This window comes from Cuculus canorus, chromosome 2 (genome assembly GCF_017976375.1).
Source record: "Cuculus canorus isolate bCucCan1 chromosome 2, bCucCan1.pri, whole genome shotgun sequence".
Lineage (NCBI taxonomy): Eukaryota > Metazoa > Chordata > Aves > Cuculiformes > Cuculidae > Cuculus > Cuculus canorus.
This window is the reverse complement of record NC_071402.1, coordinates 34,379,380-34,393,775: the sequence shown is the minus strand read 5'-3', so window position 1 is coordinate 34,393,775 and position 14,396 is coordinate 34,379,380. Positions and strand designations below refer to the sequence as shown.

General features: G+C 38.6%; 1 protein-coding gene across 7 annotated transcripts in view; it reads right to left on the bottom strand.

Moving 5' to 3' along the window:
- Nucleotides 1-1,598: 1,598 nt before the first annotated feature.
- Nucleotides 1,599-14,396, bottom strand: part of STAU2 (staufen double-stranded RNA binding protein 2) — a 165,101-nt gene continuing 152,303 nt past the window's right edge. For all 7 annotated transcript variants that reach the window (XM_054060482.1, XM_054060484.1, XM_054060481.1 and 4 more), the window contains 2 exons: nt 3,553-3,641; nt 1,599-2,707 (listed from right to left, as the gene is read on the bottom strand). In XM_054060482.1, coding sequence (XP_053916457.1) covers nt 2,614-2,707; nt 3,553-3,641 — 183 coding nt within the window. In that variant the 3' untranslated portion in view covers nt 1,599-2,613. The remainder of the gene's footprint in view (nt 2,708-3,552; nt 3,642-14,396) is intronic.

The following is a 14,396-nucleotide window of genomic DNA, read 5'->3' as shown; positions in this document are numbered from 1 at the left end:
TCACCCCTCACTGGGGCATCTTCAGTGAGGCTTTTAACCTGTGGCTTGGGAGGTGCTTTAAATCTGCCATCTGTATGCACTTTACCTCAGGCTGCACTAAACTTTCTGACTTGTAATTACAACTGATTTAGTCAACCCTGCATTGGGAAAATAGTTACAAATCCTGCTATTCTATGACCCCCTACTCCAAATCTGCTCAAAGTTACTACAGTTTTGAGAAAAAGAACAAGCCCACTTCCACCACCAGCTCAGTTACTTACCTTGTTTTTTGTTAGAGTGAGAATCCATCATGCCTCTGAGCAGCAAGAGAACCTGATGATAACGATTGGAGGGGCCAAATGAGCCATCTTGAGCCTAGAGAGCGGGTTGCAAGCATTTGATTGCAATTTGCTCATGTAGAGTGATGCGAGCATCACTTTGCTGTCCTCTACATGCACTGGAGCAAGTCTGGCACTCAATGAAGAGGTCATCTGCAACACAGCAACTAATCTGAAGTTTACTGGGCACATGTTTGTGGTTGTGCCTAAGGAATGGCACCAAATATCGAGCTGTACCTTGAACTTCTGAGCAAACCAAACCAAAGGGTTTCTCTGTGGTGATAGGACAGGGAACACACCACAAAGGTGCTTTTAATGCCAAGGAGCTCATACTGCCCATCTCTTTGTCGCATTCTCCCCAGCAAGCTCAGCCTCTTGCCCTTAGGACACAGTTGTCAACAAAAGAGTTCACCTACTCCTTTTATTCTTGTTCTCCATGGGAGAGGACAGTAATGCCATTTGTATTCTGCAGACTGGCAAGTACAGCCAAAGCATAGACTGAGCCTGTTCTGGGCTCTCCGAGTTAGCTGCAGAGGTGAAGAAGCAGTAGAATTTCTGCTCCGGTTGCCAATTAGGCAGGTAACATATCCCTGAGAAAGATGGCATGCAAAAGCTAAGTATTTTTGTATGCTGCTGTCTGAATGACTTGAGTCTGCCAGGTGTCAAATGCCTCTGGAAATCTCCCAGTTCTGTGGGAACTGAAAGACTCAGATTGTTTCCTACTGTTTTATGGAGTCAGATCCTAGAAAAGTGCAAACTTTAAGAACAAAGGCTCCTCGTCTGCTGGGAGGAGAGAGAATCATACCCATGAAGAAGAAAAAAGGACTCCAAATTTTTAATGACCACCAAATCTGTAAGGGCATGATGCATGCCACCCTGAAAGCCTGCCCCAGAGGTGAATCAATGCCACTGTATTTTACTCTGTTTCCTTACACTGCTTTTTGTTCTCTTTCCTGTGTGAGTCACTTGTCTTATCATCCCTGGTTTGCATGCTTCTAAAATCTTGTGCAATGTTGTTGTGACTGTCATACAGTTGGTAGAAGCTTTATGTGTTTATTTTATTAGGTTTATAGAATATCTGTGTTTTTGATAAATAATTGACTTAAAAGACAGGATTACTGGTCTGACGGAGTAAGTTTGTAGAAGGTGGTGGCATGGGAAAAGGTAGGTTGAACGCTGACTTAGATATGGTAGCCAGTCATTTGTTAGTTTGTAATTTTTTTTTCTCATTTCACTTTCTTAGTTGTCTGCTTTTGAATAATAAAGGAAGAGACGACACTGTCACTGTACACATGAACTGATGTGGTTTTACTGCATTTGACCACAAAAGAAATATGTTGGTACAGAGCAGCTACGGTTCTTATCTCTGCTGCCACTTCTTTCACAAAAGAACGATCTTTACATCAACAGTTTTCCATTCTCAGCTTGATAACGTTGCAGTCCTACCTTTTGCTCTTGGTCTGAATGCAGAGATTAAAAACACTCAGCTGATGCAAACGGTGGGTTGATACAACACACAGAATGGGGTGTAGTTGTGCTTTACACAACAGAGAGCAGAATTGAAGGGGAAAATGTTGCTTGGAGGCAAGACGCCTCTTTAATTGGTTATGGCAAGGAAAATCAAATACCATATCTGCTTTTTTGCTGGAGTATATCGAGACTGATCATAACTAACATCTGTTCATGTTAAGCAAATACTTGTCATGATTTAAATTTCTGTTTGCATACAACTCTGAGTAGTGCATCTTAAAGTCATACATATTCATATAGAATGAAGAATGCATAATGTCTGCATAAAAAGATAAGCTGTATGACTATATATGAAGACAACAACTACAACTCTCACAGCACTGTCATTGGTTAATTTCAAAATATTCAAGCATTATTTAAAAAACAGTAAGCTGAACTTAAAACTACACTACGAAAAAATTGTATAACAGAAACAATGCTGACTTGTTTTCCTCAATATTCATTGATTTTAAAGTTTCCCTTTCTTTTTCTAACATTTTTTGTTAATAAGTTGTTATTTTAACCTCCAGTAACATGATCAGACTTCTTCTGCCTCTGGGCAATTGAGTTATGCTCTGATCTCCAGTTCTAAGGGAAATGTTCAATTTTATTTTTTTTCGCAGTTGAATAAACAGTACCATGTCTACTATCTCGTGTTAGAATAGCGTTGTCTTCACATAAGACTCAAATAATGGTATTAGTCATTCATTTCCTTGTACACATACACCCTATTGCGTGTTGACAGGTTTATAAGGATGCAGTGGCAGCCGTGGGTGCTGGGAAGCTCCTAGATGACAGCCTTTGAATCCTTGCAGTCCTGAGCAATGGTGCCTGAGTTAGTCTGTTTATTGTCTGCTTTCTCTCCCAGATGCTTGACTTGTCTGAAAGATTAATACATTAACAAGAGTGGTAAGGTCCAGGGTTGCACATCTTTAAGACATGTTTATTAGCAGATGGCACATGAGATTCAAAGGTCACTGTGGAAGGTAACATTTTAAAGTGAAACAACAATATTTATGTTCAAATCCTGTGCTGATGAGATCATACGGAATAATGTTTCTGATTAAATAAGTTTATAAATAGCCACAATATATCTATTGAAAATTCCAAATGCCACTTTTAGTCTTCTTTTATTCTATTACTTCCTAATTTATTTAGTAACACAAAACTACCTTCTTACATAAACAGACTAGCAGCTGGAAAAAAAATATATACTGGACAGACAATCCCGTTTTCTTAAATAACTGAAAATCCAGCGTGAAACTTGGTTCTATTGTCTACTTCTTAAAGCTGATATTCCATACAAGAGTTTTTTATGACCTGAAATAGATTTTAACTTTGAAATTCTCTAGGATAAAATTCATCTTGCAGACATAAGGACTTCTTGGGGGATAGCTGTCCTTCTTTAAAGGCAATGTCACGTGTTACAACACATTTGACAAAAATCATGTTATGCTACTTATACAGAATCCGTACAATGAAAAGAAAATCCTTTTCTGTAGGATTTCCATGGGAGGACTGTCAGTCTCATAGCTCATTGGTAAACATCATCAGTAATGCTAAACCTGAAATCTTGTTTATCCTCTCTAATTGTCACAAACTGTACATAAATTTCAGAGGAAATAGTTTTGCACAGGTTTGAAAGGACAACTAAGCTCTTAATTAACATTTCTTAACTACCATGCCACACAGGCATTAAAATGCAGAGGATTTAAATGGTACTTACTTTTCATGTGATCCATTTTCAACTTTCATAGCCCCTTCCACTGGGTCCAGTCCTTGTTCTGAAAACTGTTTCAAGGCACTTAATGCTGCCTAAAGAAAAAATGAGTTGTCAAACACCCCACTGACACTACTGTCTTTACACCAAATGAAGGAAAGTGTTTATTTTGATATTCTAGATTTAAATAATTTACTGTATATTGAAGCTGTTCAGGCTACAGAGCTAAAAGAGAGGGTATGTAACAACTCCGCTTATGCAAAGGAAATCTTGAGGATATCTTCTTCTTGTTGGGTTCATGACTTCCATTTGTTTTAATGCAAGCTTCGTCATCTACTTGAAGAACATGATACACTTTCAGGATTCTTGTCTCTGGCCTATAAAGCCTCTCCAGCTTCCCCATGTGCTTTCCCAGAGTCCATGCTTCTCTGAGCTTCTATGGACAAACTCTTGTCATGTAGATGATTGCAAAAGGTGTGAGCAACAGGAAGAGGGTCAGTGAGATGCTGACGACACTACAAGGCTGGATCTCAAACAACACAGCAGACAAATGTCTTATACCTAAGTAGTGAGGTGTGCTAAACAGGGTGAGCCAATATGTGACAATTATAAAGCATCAACAATAGAAGAATGATCAATTTTCAGCTGAACATTCTTCTGTGCAAGTAGATTGAGCAGTTTCTCTCTCATCCTCATGAGTCCTGGTTTAGGACTTTTCTCCCCCCTAACTGCTCTGGTAAAAGATTTTTTGTAATTTATTTAGCAATGGTTGATTATGAAACTCTCAGACACCACATGGCTGACTTTGAAAACACACCCAGCACAATAAAACATTTGAGGTCAGTTCTGTCTTGAAGGTGAAATGTAAAGCAGAACTGAAAAATGGATTTTTCTTTTTAGTCACTCCCATGTAAGATACATTCAGAACTAATCGCAGGCAAAAAGGCTGGTAGCTGTTCACAGACACCATCACCCAAGGTAAAATCTCAAACACAGGAACTGACTGCAGGCTATATGGCACTGTTCTTCACAGAGAGGCAACAACTGCTGTTAAGAAAGTTGGAAGTTACTCTCTTCTTAATTGTTGGGACAGAAAGAATCCATGTCTCTCTTTATTTCCCATTTACCTCGGAGAGCAGAGACTGTCCAGAACAGGAGCTAGGATTGTAATGAAGTACTAGATTTGCTCTCATGCTAATTCTTTGCCTGGATTCTTTCAACAGCTCCCTCCCTTGAAAGGTATGTTTATACAGCTTAAATATTATTAGACAATGTGTATTTTGGTGAGACGAATAACAGCACAAAAATTGCCAGGCTACCCTAAAGTAAGAGACTATGTATCCCAGAATTGTCTGTAGTCATGACCAGCTGCTAAAGCTTCAGAAGGCTGTACAAGGTACTCCCACCCATAGCACATAAAGATGGAATCATGCCAGTCTGTAAAGTTTTATGGGTTTTGCCCTGGTAAAATAAAAAGCTAAACATTTTATAAAGTATCTCGGTAAACCTGTTTCTTACCTATCCGATCTACCTTTACCATGTGTTCTGGGCCCCCTGCATCTGAAAGGTAAACTGTTCTCTACTTGCTCCTTCTACCTATCCACTGACATAACTTTCCTCTTCATCTTAAAATCTCTGCTGCCTACATCTTCCTTTTCATCCTTTTTACATGCTATGGCTAAGAACTGAGCCTCAGCTTCCCCTCAGTAAGAACTTCTCCCATTACAGAACCTTTCACTTTTATCACCCCCTGAATTCCCCAGTGAATGAATTCTCCCTTCCCTCACTTCTAGCTTTCTTGACGTTTTGATATATTTGCCTTTTTTATAAGACAGCTTTTTCTGTACCACATCATAGTGTCCCTTGCAGTTTTAGGCACACATTCTCAACTCCTAAAAAGGTCTAGTTGCCATCTGCCATTCTATCCTTGATCTTTACTGCACCGCAAAATCACTGTTTGTTCAACCCAAATAATTTCTCCCAGTGGCAACAAGGGTTTTCATCTACTCTCTCAACTTCTCTCTTTGTTCCAGTGATCCCACACATTTCTTCATCCCAATTTCTCTCTTCTCCTCCTCTCCCTGGTGTCCTTTCCATCACAATGCAAGTACTATTCATTGTGTGAAGAAGGGGAACAATTTGGGGTCCTGTGCACTTCTGTATTGTATTTTAGTTGGTCACAGGTTAGCATCTGTGAGTACCAAACCATTTGATGGTAGGGACTGGCAGATAAGAGCTGCCTTTTCATATTCATTTTTCCTGATGCACATTAGCAAAACAACCAGGAGCTCCTTTCTTATGTATGGCAAACCAAAAATCATTACCAGGTAGCACTGCAAGGAGAGGAAAAAACTAAGACATCTGCTCCTCCTGCACAGTTTAACTGCTACATCAGATTTTGAACCCACCTTGTTTACTTTTTTATATCCATTCTTAGCTTCCGGGTCTGATGTGTGAATTGTAAACCTGTTGTAGAAGAGCTATTTATTCAGGTTATTTCTTTGTACTGTGGTTTGGATTAAAAAGCCCTGATCATAGTTGGGAAGAAGCAGAGCCAAGTAATGTTTCATTCAAGATTAGATCATGGGTTGATCATATGATAGGCAGAACGGTCTGATCTAGATCAGTGGTCACTGAAATGCCCAAGTCATCAAGACATTAATCAGACCACCCCAAGCTTCCTAATTCCTTTCTAGAACTGCTCTGAATATGAGACATCTTACTACTGTTTCAGTCACAGAACTGGCTATTGCAAGGCATACCACATAAATTACAGAACGGCTTTCATGGTTGCTTTCCAGAAAAATTGCTTTGGAACTCTATGGAGAAATATTAGCTACTATCTCAACAGAAACAAATCACAAGGGCATGTCTTCTCTTCTAATAGCAAAGGAAAATGTACTACAATATAAAATAATGAACTCTTTGCCTGTTAGTATGGATAATTGCCATACATTTAATGATAAGCATGTTTAATATGAACAGAACATTCAAATCCTAATGCAGTCTCATTTTTCCATCTCACCCTTCTTCAAGCCATGTCCTTCCCAAATTCAAATGTGATATAAAATACAAGATCTCTGATCTATTGTATTTCGGGAACCAAATATCAGAGGGGACAAGCAGCAGGAAAGCCGTTCTGTTCCTGTACCCTTGATCTGCCTATCAGTACTGAGATTCCATTCCCCATATCTTCTGCCTCAGTCTCACATCTTTTCCAAGTCATTCCAGTACCTCTGGTCTTCCTCTACCAACTTTTCGCCTCAGAACTCTGACTTCTTTTACAGCAGAGGAGATAACCTCTACTGTTCCACAAATCTCCCCCTACCCAGGCCCCTACTTCTTCGTGCTCTAATTGCTCTTCCACTCAGGACCCCAGCTGCTCCCAGCTCACAGAGCTAAACTTTCCTTCTTCGAGGCCTCCCAACTTCCTACACTTCACAGTCCTTCTTTATCTTCCAGTATCCTAACAAGTTCCAGGTTTACGTGAGATCTGATTTCTTTTTCATGGCAACACATCTCACTCTCTTCACAAGATACTTGTGGGGGAAGCCTAACTACGCATATCCCAACTTTTGCAATAGCATTTGAATTTTGGGAAAGTTTCTTTGTTTTTTAAAATGTCCATTCCTGGGATGTGACTGAAGGGCAGAAGTATGAACAGTTGAGAGAACTCTGCAGTGTCTTAAAACCTCCCCCTTTTCTTTCTTCCATAGCCTGCTTACATTTGGAAGGATCAGCAAAGCTGGTAAGTAACAACACTTTGGACCTTAATAGATGTCCTCAATGTTCCTCCTCTCCCCTTTGTGCCCCTAGATAGACATGAAGATGCTGGATTCAGGAAGGAAGCTGGTAGCTGAGAGGCTGTGACCTGGATAGTCAGCAGAGTGACACAGACCACTAGTAATCTGCAGTGAAGAAGTTACTAGCAGACACTGGGCTAATTTAATCCATGATTCAGTTCTATTAGTCCCAACAGATTTACAGCATTTGGCTTAAATATAACTTATGAATGGCAGATAACTTAGGTTAAATGAAAAGGAAAGAAAAGAATGGAACATTTGACAGTGAATCCAGTGAACAATTTCCTCTTTTAAAGGCTCAACACTTCCTTCCATTGATATTTTTCTTACAATAGAGCATCTGCACAGATATAGAGAAACTTTTCTCTCCCCCAGAAGATTTTACAACTGTTTTGTGAGTAAAGCCACATAGGTTACAGAACAGATGTCCTTACACATTTCTTGTATCACTTGTTTTCTGTGTAGCTACAACAGTGCCAAAAATACGATGCCAACAGGATGCACCGCACTGCTAGCTGTTTGTCTTGGCTGCCATTTCCATTATTAGTATGTGTGTGTATCAGGATGGGGATGGAAGTTTCCAGTCATTTTTTTAAGCTTTCCTCAAGTCATTTGGCAATTAGTAAATAGCACTGAATATTCTTCCTGTTTCTCACTCTGGGGACTAAGTGTCGTATAATGGCAATCTAGTAACATTAGATCATTCTTTTAGCAAGAAAGCAGGCAGGCACTACACTAGCCCTTATGCATATAAGAACCACATCCTCATGATAATATTTTCTCGTTTGCTTTAGCACAGTTTGTGGTTTGTGTTTTTCCTCTTAAATCTATACAGCATTTCATATTATTCCATTAAACCAAAAACTGTTAAGTTTGTTGTTCTCTGTAGCCCTTCCAGTTGACTTTACCAAGGAGGTCTGAGACAATCCCAATAAACACACTGATTGAAGCTGTTAGTTTACCGGTGATATGTCTCCTAACATCAGTTTTCAAGCACATTAAAAACCATTCAGGTTGGCCTTAGTCAGTGTTTTCTGAAGACATAAAATTATAGGCAGAAATATTACATTGCAAAACTGAAATAAGTCAAGGTCCAGAGCAGGTCACGAAGGACAAGATTTTACTGTCTTTAGTAGCCAGGTCTCAGTTCAAGGTTGAGTCTGCAGAGTCAAATGACTCACTGTGGTCATACCACCAGCAGCCATATGCCATACACATGGACAAGGCTCAGGTTGTGCCTGAGTTTAGGTTTGAGAAAACATTTGCATGCCGGGTTAAAAGAATAGACAGATCTAACTCTAGTCCCTGATTTCACTTGCAAGCCGGAAGCCTAGGAAGCAGCAGAGTTAATGCATGAACAAAACTGGTAACAAGTCTATTTACAAACAATCAATGTTCAGCTGTTTTCTAAGCCAAGAGAAAAAATACCCCTCAAAGCAGAGAGGTTCTTCCCCTCTCCCTGACAGCTGAGGCCTCAGAAGGCAATATCATCTGTGCAACAGCACTGAAGCAAAGCTGTTTGCATCAGTAATAAGATGCACTTCATGACTTTTTAATATGTGGATTTAAATTTCACATTTAAAGGCCCTTGAAAAAAAACAACAATATCACAGCTGTAGAGGTGAGTTTGAGGACTTAGTCTCCCAAAGCAAAGCAACAATTTGTACGTATTTAAAATTATTGTTCTTGGTGATTGTTTTTGCTTTCTCTTGATGAAGAATTTTTCTGATCCATCTTCCACCTGGCTCTAATTGCCCACATCCCAAAACTGCATGCACACAGAAATGCACAAAGGGAAGATGCATTTGCTTGTGTAGACTTACATACATACACACAAAGCAGCTAAAATTTGACTACTTAACATACCAGTTTATTTCTCTTAGATTTACCAGGTCAGCCACTTATAAGGTGAACAAAGAATAGGTGATGAGTATTGCAAACAAATCTCTTTCCCCCACCGCTTCTGTTGTAAATGAATTTATTATATCACAAGCAATAACTTCTGCTAGGAGTTTTTGCCACTTCTCTCACAATGTGCCGTTCTTCCCAGCTGATTAGATTTCATGTGAACCTATGTTAACATCTGTTTAAAAATTAAATTCAGAAAGGCTTTTCACACTGCACAATGCAAATCTTAATTAAATGACTTTAAGCCCTTTCCTCACACAGTTTATGATATGCATGAAAAACGCAGAGTTATAATCTGTTTAATTCATGTAGTTTACACGGAAATAGCATTTTCCAAACTGATTAATCTCTGCACAAAGGCACTACAATCAAGGCTGCTGATTGCACCTGCCAAGAGAAGGAGCTTGGAGGATAGAAGGAGTCCGGTATCTTCAAACAAAGAACGATGGATCTCAGATGTGGCTTAGAATAAGTCCCACGTAGTAGTTAATTCTAACCCCAGGCAACTCATGCAGCTAGCATTTAAATGACACACAATTCACGCACAGCCTGATCTTGCCAGCTTTCTGGAGGTAATCCTAACGTAGGGATTAACTGTTCCTGAACAATTTTTCTAACACATTGAGCAGAGCTTCTATCAACAACAGTGTGCATGTCACCTTCGTCCACCTATCTTTATTGGACATGTACTCACTCCTCTGTGCCTCTCAGTATTCCAACAAGTGGATAGAGTGACAGACACCATTCAACATGGAATTTTATTTTGGTAGGTTTTCATCTTCAACAATCTACTTTGGTACACTGCTTGAGTTAACGGTAGAGAGTCAATTAGGCATGGTTTATTTCAGCATTTGAACCACCACACCAGAAATCTGACCACCATTCTTAAGACTATTCAATAACTGAAGATATAATCAATGGCAAAGCATTATCTCAAAGCCCAAGAAAAGCTGCATGAGCATCTAAGGTGAGACAGTTTGTCACTTTAATGGTGATTCAAGAGTTTCTAGCCACAAAGAGAGAAAATCATACTGAAAAGCATCAAATTTTTAAAAATTATTAAAAGGTATGCTTTAATATGAAGAGTGTTCGATAAATAACAACGAACGTCAAACTCAACAAACAACACTAATGTAAGATATTAATCCAGTGTGGTGTGGCTTGTGTGGCTGTCAAGTTTAAGTTGTTCTCTTACTTGTGGGTGTGAATAAGAGAGGAAAGGATTGCTGAAAGAACTGTATGGAACTCAGAGAAGAAATATTCTTAAATCTGTGTCTTCTCAAACTCCTCTCTCTTCACATATTCCCAACCACGATGAGCAACATTTTCAAGTGCTACTAAAATGTTGACTTTCGCCTCTAGAGCACTCTATACTGGAAACCAATAAGTTGGCACTTCTTCATGAACAAGTTGAAAGAGCCTTCAGGTTCAATGCCAGTACCTACTGAGGTGTGTTTATGTTCTCTAACATTGAAGTGAGATGTGAATGTTAGGCCCCAGTATCAGCAGTTAAAATATGTCCTAATCAAGCCTCTTTTGTCAGATAATTTCAGTACCCTTTCAGTATATGCTCTTCAGTCTTTACTGGTTCTGGTCTAGAAACTTGGAAGCTCTTTTACAATAAATTTATTTCCACATTAAAAACTTTGTACTCTTTCTTCAATTGTTACAATTTAAAGAATAAAGACAGAAAGGATCACGCATCATCACAGCTTACTTATCAATTCAGAGAAAAATATTTCCAGGCATTTGTACTAAATTGATACAACAGAATTTCACCAGACAGCAATTAATCTTCAAATTAATTCCACTTCTAATTTTGTATACTCAGACAAAACGTACTTAACATTAACTTTCAGAAGGATATAGATATCTAAGAAATATAGGTGCTTGCAATAATTAGGGACTTACAAGTGAGAGCATTTAGAGGGACAATTATTGTATGGGTAGGTAGAGGTTTAAATTATGCAATTTAGACAACACTCAAGCATGGTCAAAAAACTACAGACAAAAATTATAGGTGATTTTAAGAAATGTGGCTTTAAACCTAAAACTGAAAACAGACAAATGTATATCCTCAGGCAAAACCCTACACCAGCAGGGAAGAAAGGCCATGAATCACTGTCTCTTTCATCACTGATGGCTGGAAAATATCCTTGTCAGCTGTGTTCTCAGAACAATTTGGTTTATTTAATTATTTTCTTACAGGCCTTTCTACACATTACTGCCTTGGATTTCCAGGTCCACTGCCATTAACCCTATCTGTATTGCAGAAGATTTTGACCTCTTGATTTTAATAAGTGGATTGAGGTTCTCAGCTGCATAAGAGTTCATAGCGTATTCTAAACCATGCTGCGATAGACAATTCTCTTCATCTGTCTGACCTCCACAGTTGCATCCTGGTTTTAACATCACTACCACAGCCTTCACTTCACAGCTAGCAGTATATAAAAGAGACAAAGACCATGCCATTCCCCACCAAGGGGTGGGCCCTGACGCACATTATGAGTAGTGTTGATGCATCCAGAACTGTGTTAACAAAACCATAAACTGAACCTGTAAAACACACTCAGTGGTGTTTAAATACTTTTCACCTCTACTTGCAAATATTTCTTATTGAAACAAAATGGCAGTAAGGACCAGAGGTAGTTTTCTTATTCCTGTTTTAAAAGAGAAGGAAACTGAAGTGAAGAGAGAGTGCGAGAGCACATAAGGGTCTGGCCCATAGGCAATAAAAGTAAGAATCAGTTTTACTAGTTTACATGCGTTTTATCATAGCTCAAGATAGGCAGAAGAGATTGTGAAAATAAGGTATTTAATGATAGAAAATAAAAGAACAGTCTTCACTGCAGCCAAAACTTTAATTCAAATACCTCATTCCCGTCATTATCACTCAGCAAGCTATAATCATCCCATTAATGTTAACTACTTTCCATGACATTGCACAGAAAAAGACTCCCTTTTAAGAGAAGAGCACAGGTGAGCGCCTCTAACAAATTTGTAGTGCTGAAATATTCTAAAAAGTACCTTTTGTTCTCCAATGTTTTACAAAAAAATTTTTTTTTCTTTAAAGCTTGACATGTTTCCCTATCTGAAGACTGTACACTTTGCTTTAAAGATGGGAGTAATATCCTAAATATCAGATTCCTCAGGCTTAACAGTTTTAAAAAGAAAGAATGTTTGTTCTCTCATGCCAAAGCCATTACCTCAGATTTTAATTGTGCATCAGTCTAAACATGACTAGAAACTTTGGTTTGAAGACAAAAGCAATAGATTACACTTAATGCAAAGGACTGCCCATTAGCTTCTTCAAGCAGCACATAGTAGCTGGAACAATTAGAGAGTTTAGGGCTGTAGATTCTTGCATTACAACATCTGTAACAAGCCCACATATTAACTGTATTGTATCTCTGCTTCTGTGTAACTCTACTCCTGTGGCCGGCATATTGGTATTCAAAGAAGGATACTTCCACCCTCAGAGCCCTAACGACCAATCCCCCCTGTTCATTCTCCGAGTTTCATTTTACAAGCATGCATGTACATCCAAAGAAATACCAAATCTAGATTGACAGCTAAAAGCTTTATATTTAGCATATATGGCATGTAATTAGAAATATGAGTGTTTCCAAAAGGCAAAAGTTTTTGATTCTGATCTCAGAGTATTTTTACACTGCATTAACTAGCATTTTTCTCCTAATTGAAGTTGATTTAAGTGAGATCAGATTTAGGCCCAAGAGCTACGGGCTGAACTTCTCATCTGAAGTAGTTTGTAATGTAATTTTGTCCTTGCTAACTGTTGATGGCTTGTCCTCATCCCATTTTAACCTACAACTATCAGCTCCTTTAATGGAAGTGTCTATAAAGACCTTCTCTAAAATATGCTTTTCCAGCACACTTAATGTCTTTTAATGTCTTTCCAATTAAATCCAGATGTGAAAAGCTTAAGGAACAGTTCTCAGGACTGAAAAAGATGACATAAATCTTGCAGCTGACAGAGATCCCACTGAGCTCAGTTGGGGAAACTCACAGAGGACTTCTTGTTGGCCAGAAAAGCTGCTGGGTACAAAGACAGATGTGTATACTCCTATTAAAAATTTTAAATAAAAACTGACTCCTACAATGAGGTATCCACAATTATCAGGGACATTACTAACTCAGTTTCTCAATGTGCTGAGCACATCCTGTGTGGTACAGATTCCCCTCATCTTTTTGGGAAGTTTATCAGAGTTGAAGGGGGTCACATCTGTTCAGGAAAGAGCCCTTCACCTTTCAAGATCGCAGCTCTTAAACCAGCGGAGGGGCTGATTCTGGAAAATGCTGTCTGTCTTGTTCTCATACTGCTATCAACAAAGAGATAATGTATTTGACAAAGCAAGAGTCTGAATTTCTGTCCTCTCTCCTTTGCCTCCTCCATAATCAGGTTAGCATATTAAATTGTAGTTTCATTACAGAAGAGTCTCTAAATGTGCTATTAATTATAAATTCTTATCAGTCTGATGGGAAACTGGGCATTCCTTGTAGCTGACTACCACTGCTGGGCAAGTGCTGTTTGTGCAGCTGTCAATTTGGGGTTTGTTTTGCTGTAATCACTTGTACACTCTCAGGATTTTTTTATTTTTTATTTTGACAACAGTAGATTGTCTTATTTTGCCCCTCCCAAACTGTAAAACAGCTCAAGCCACATCTTTCAGAGGGACAGGAAATAGCCAACACACGACTTGTATTAAATAAAGTCCCTAGAAAACTGCCCGACACTAACAGCTTTAATACTTTCCTTTCTCCTGCTATTGACTTACTTACTTATTTTTGAAACTGATAAATCATCCAGACAGATCAATGGTATTTAAAGACCTACATCCTCATAAGACACGAGAAATAAAGAAAGGAAAAATTAAATTATCCAAGACAAAAGAAAAAAAACAATTCTAAGTTAAGATTGAGTCCAAGTTCATTAGTGACAGGAACATCAGTAGAGACATTCTGGACAGTATTAATTTACTTGCATTTTTCTAATGACCATAGAAAGTTTTAGTACGGTTTGGTGTCATGAATGAATGTATGGAAACTAGGTACCTGAACTAAAGGATAATCTTACATACTCAAGCACAATAAGTGATCAAATATGGGATCTGGACAATA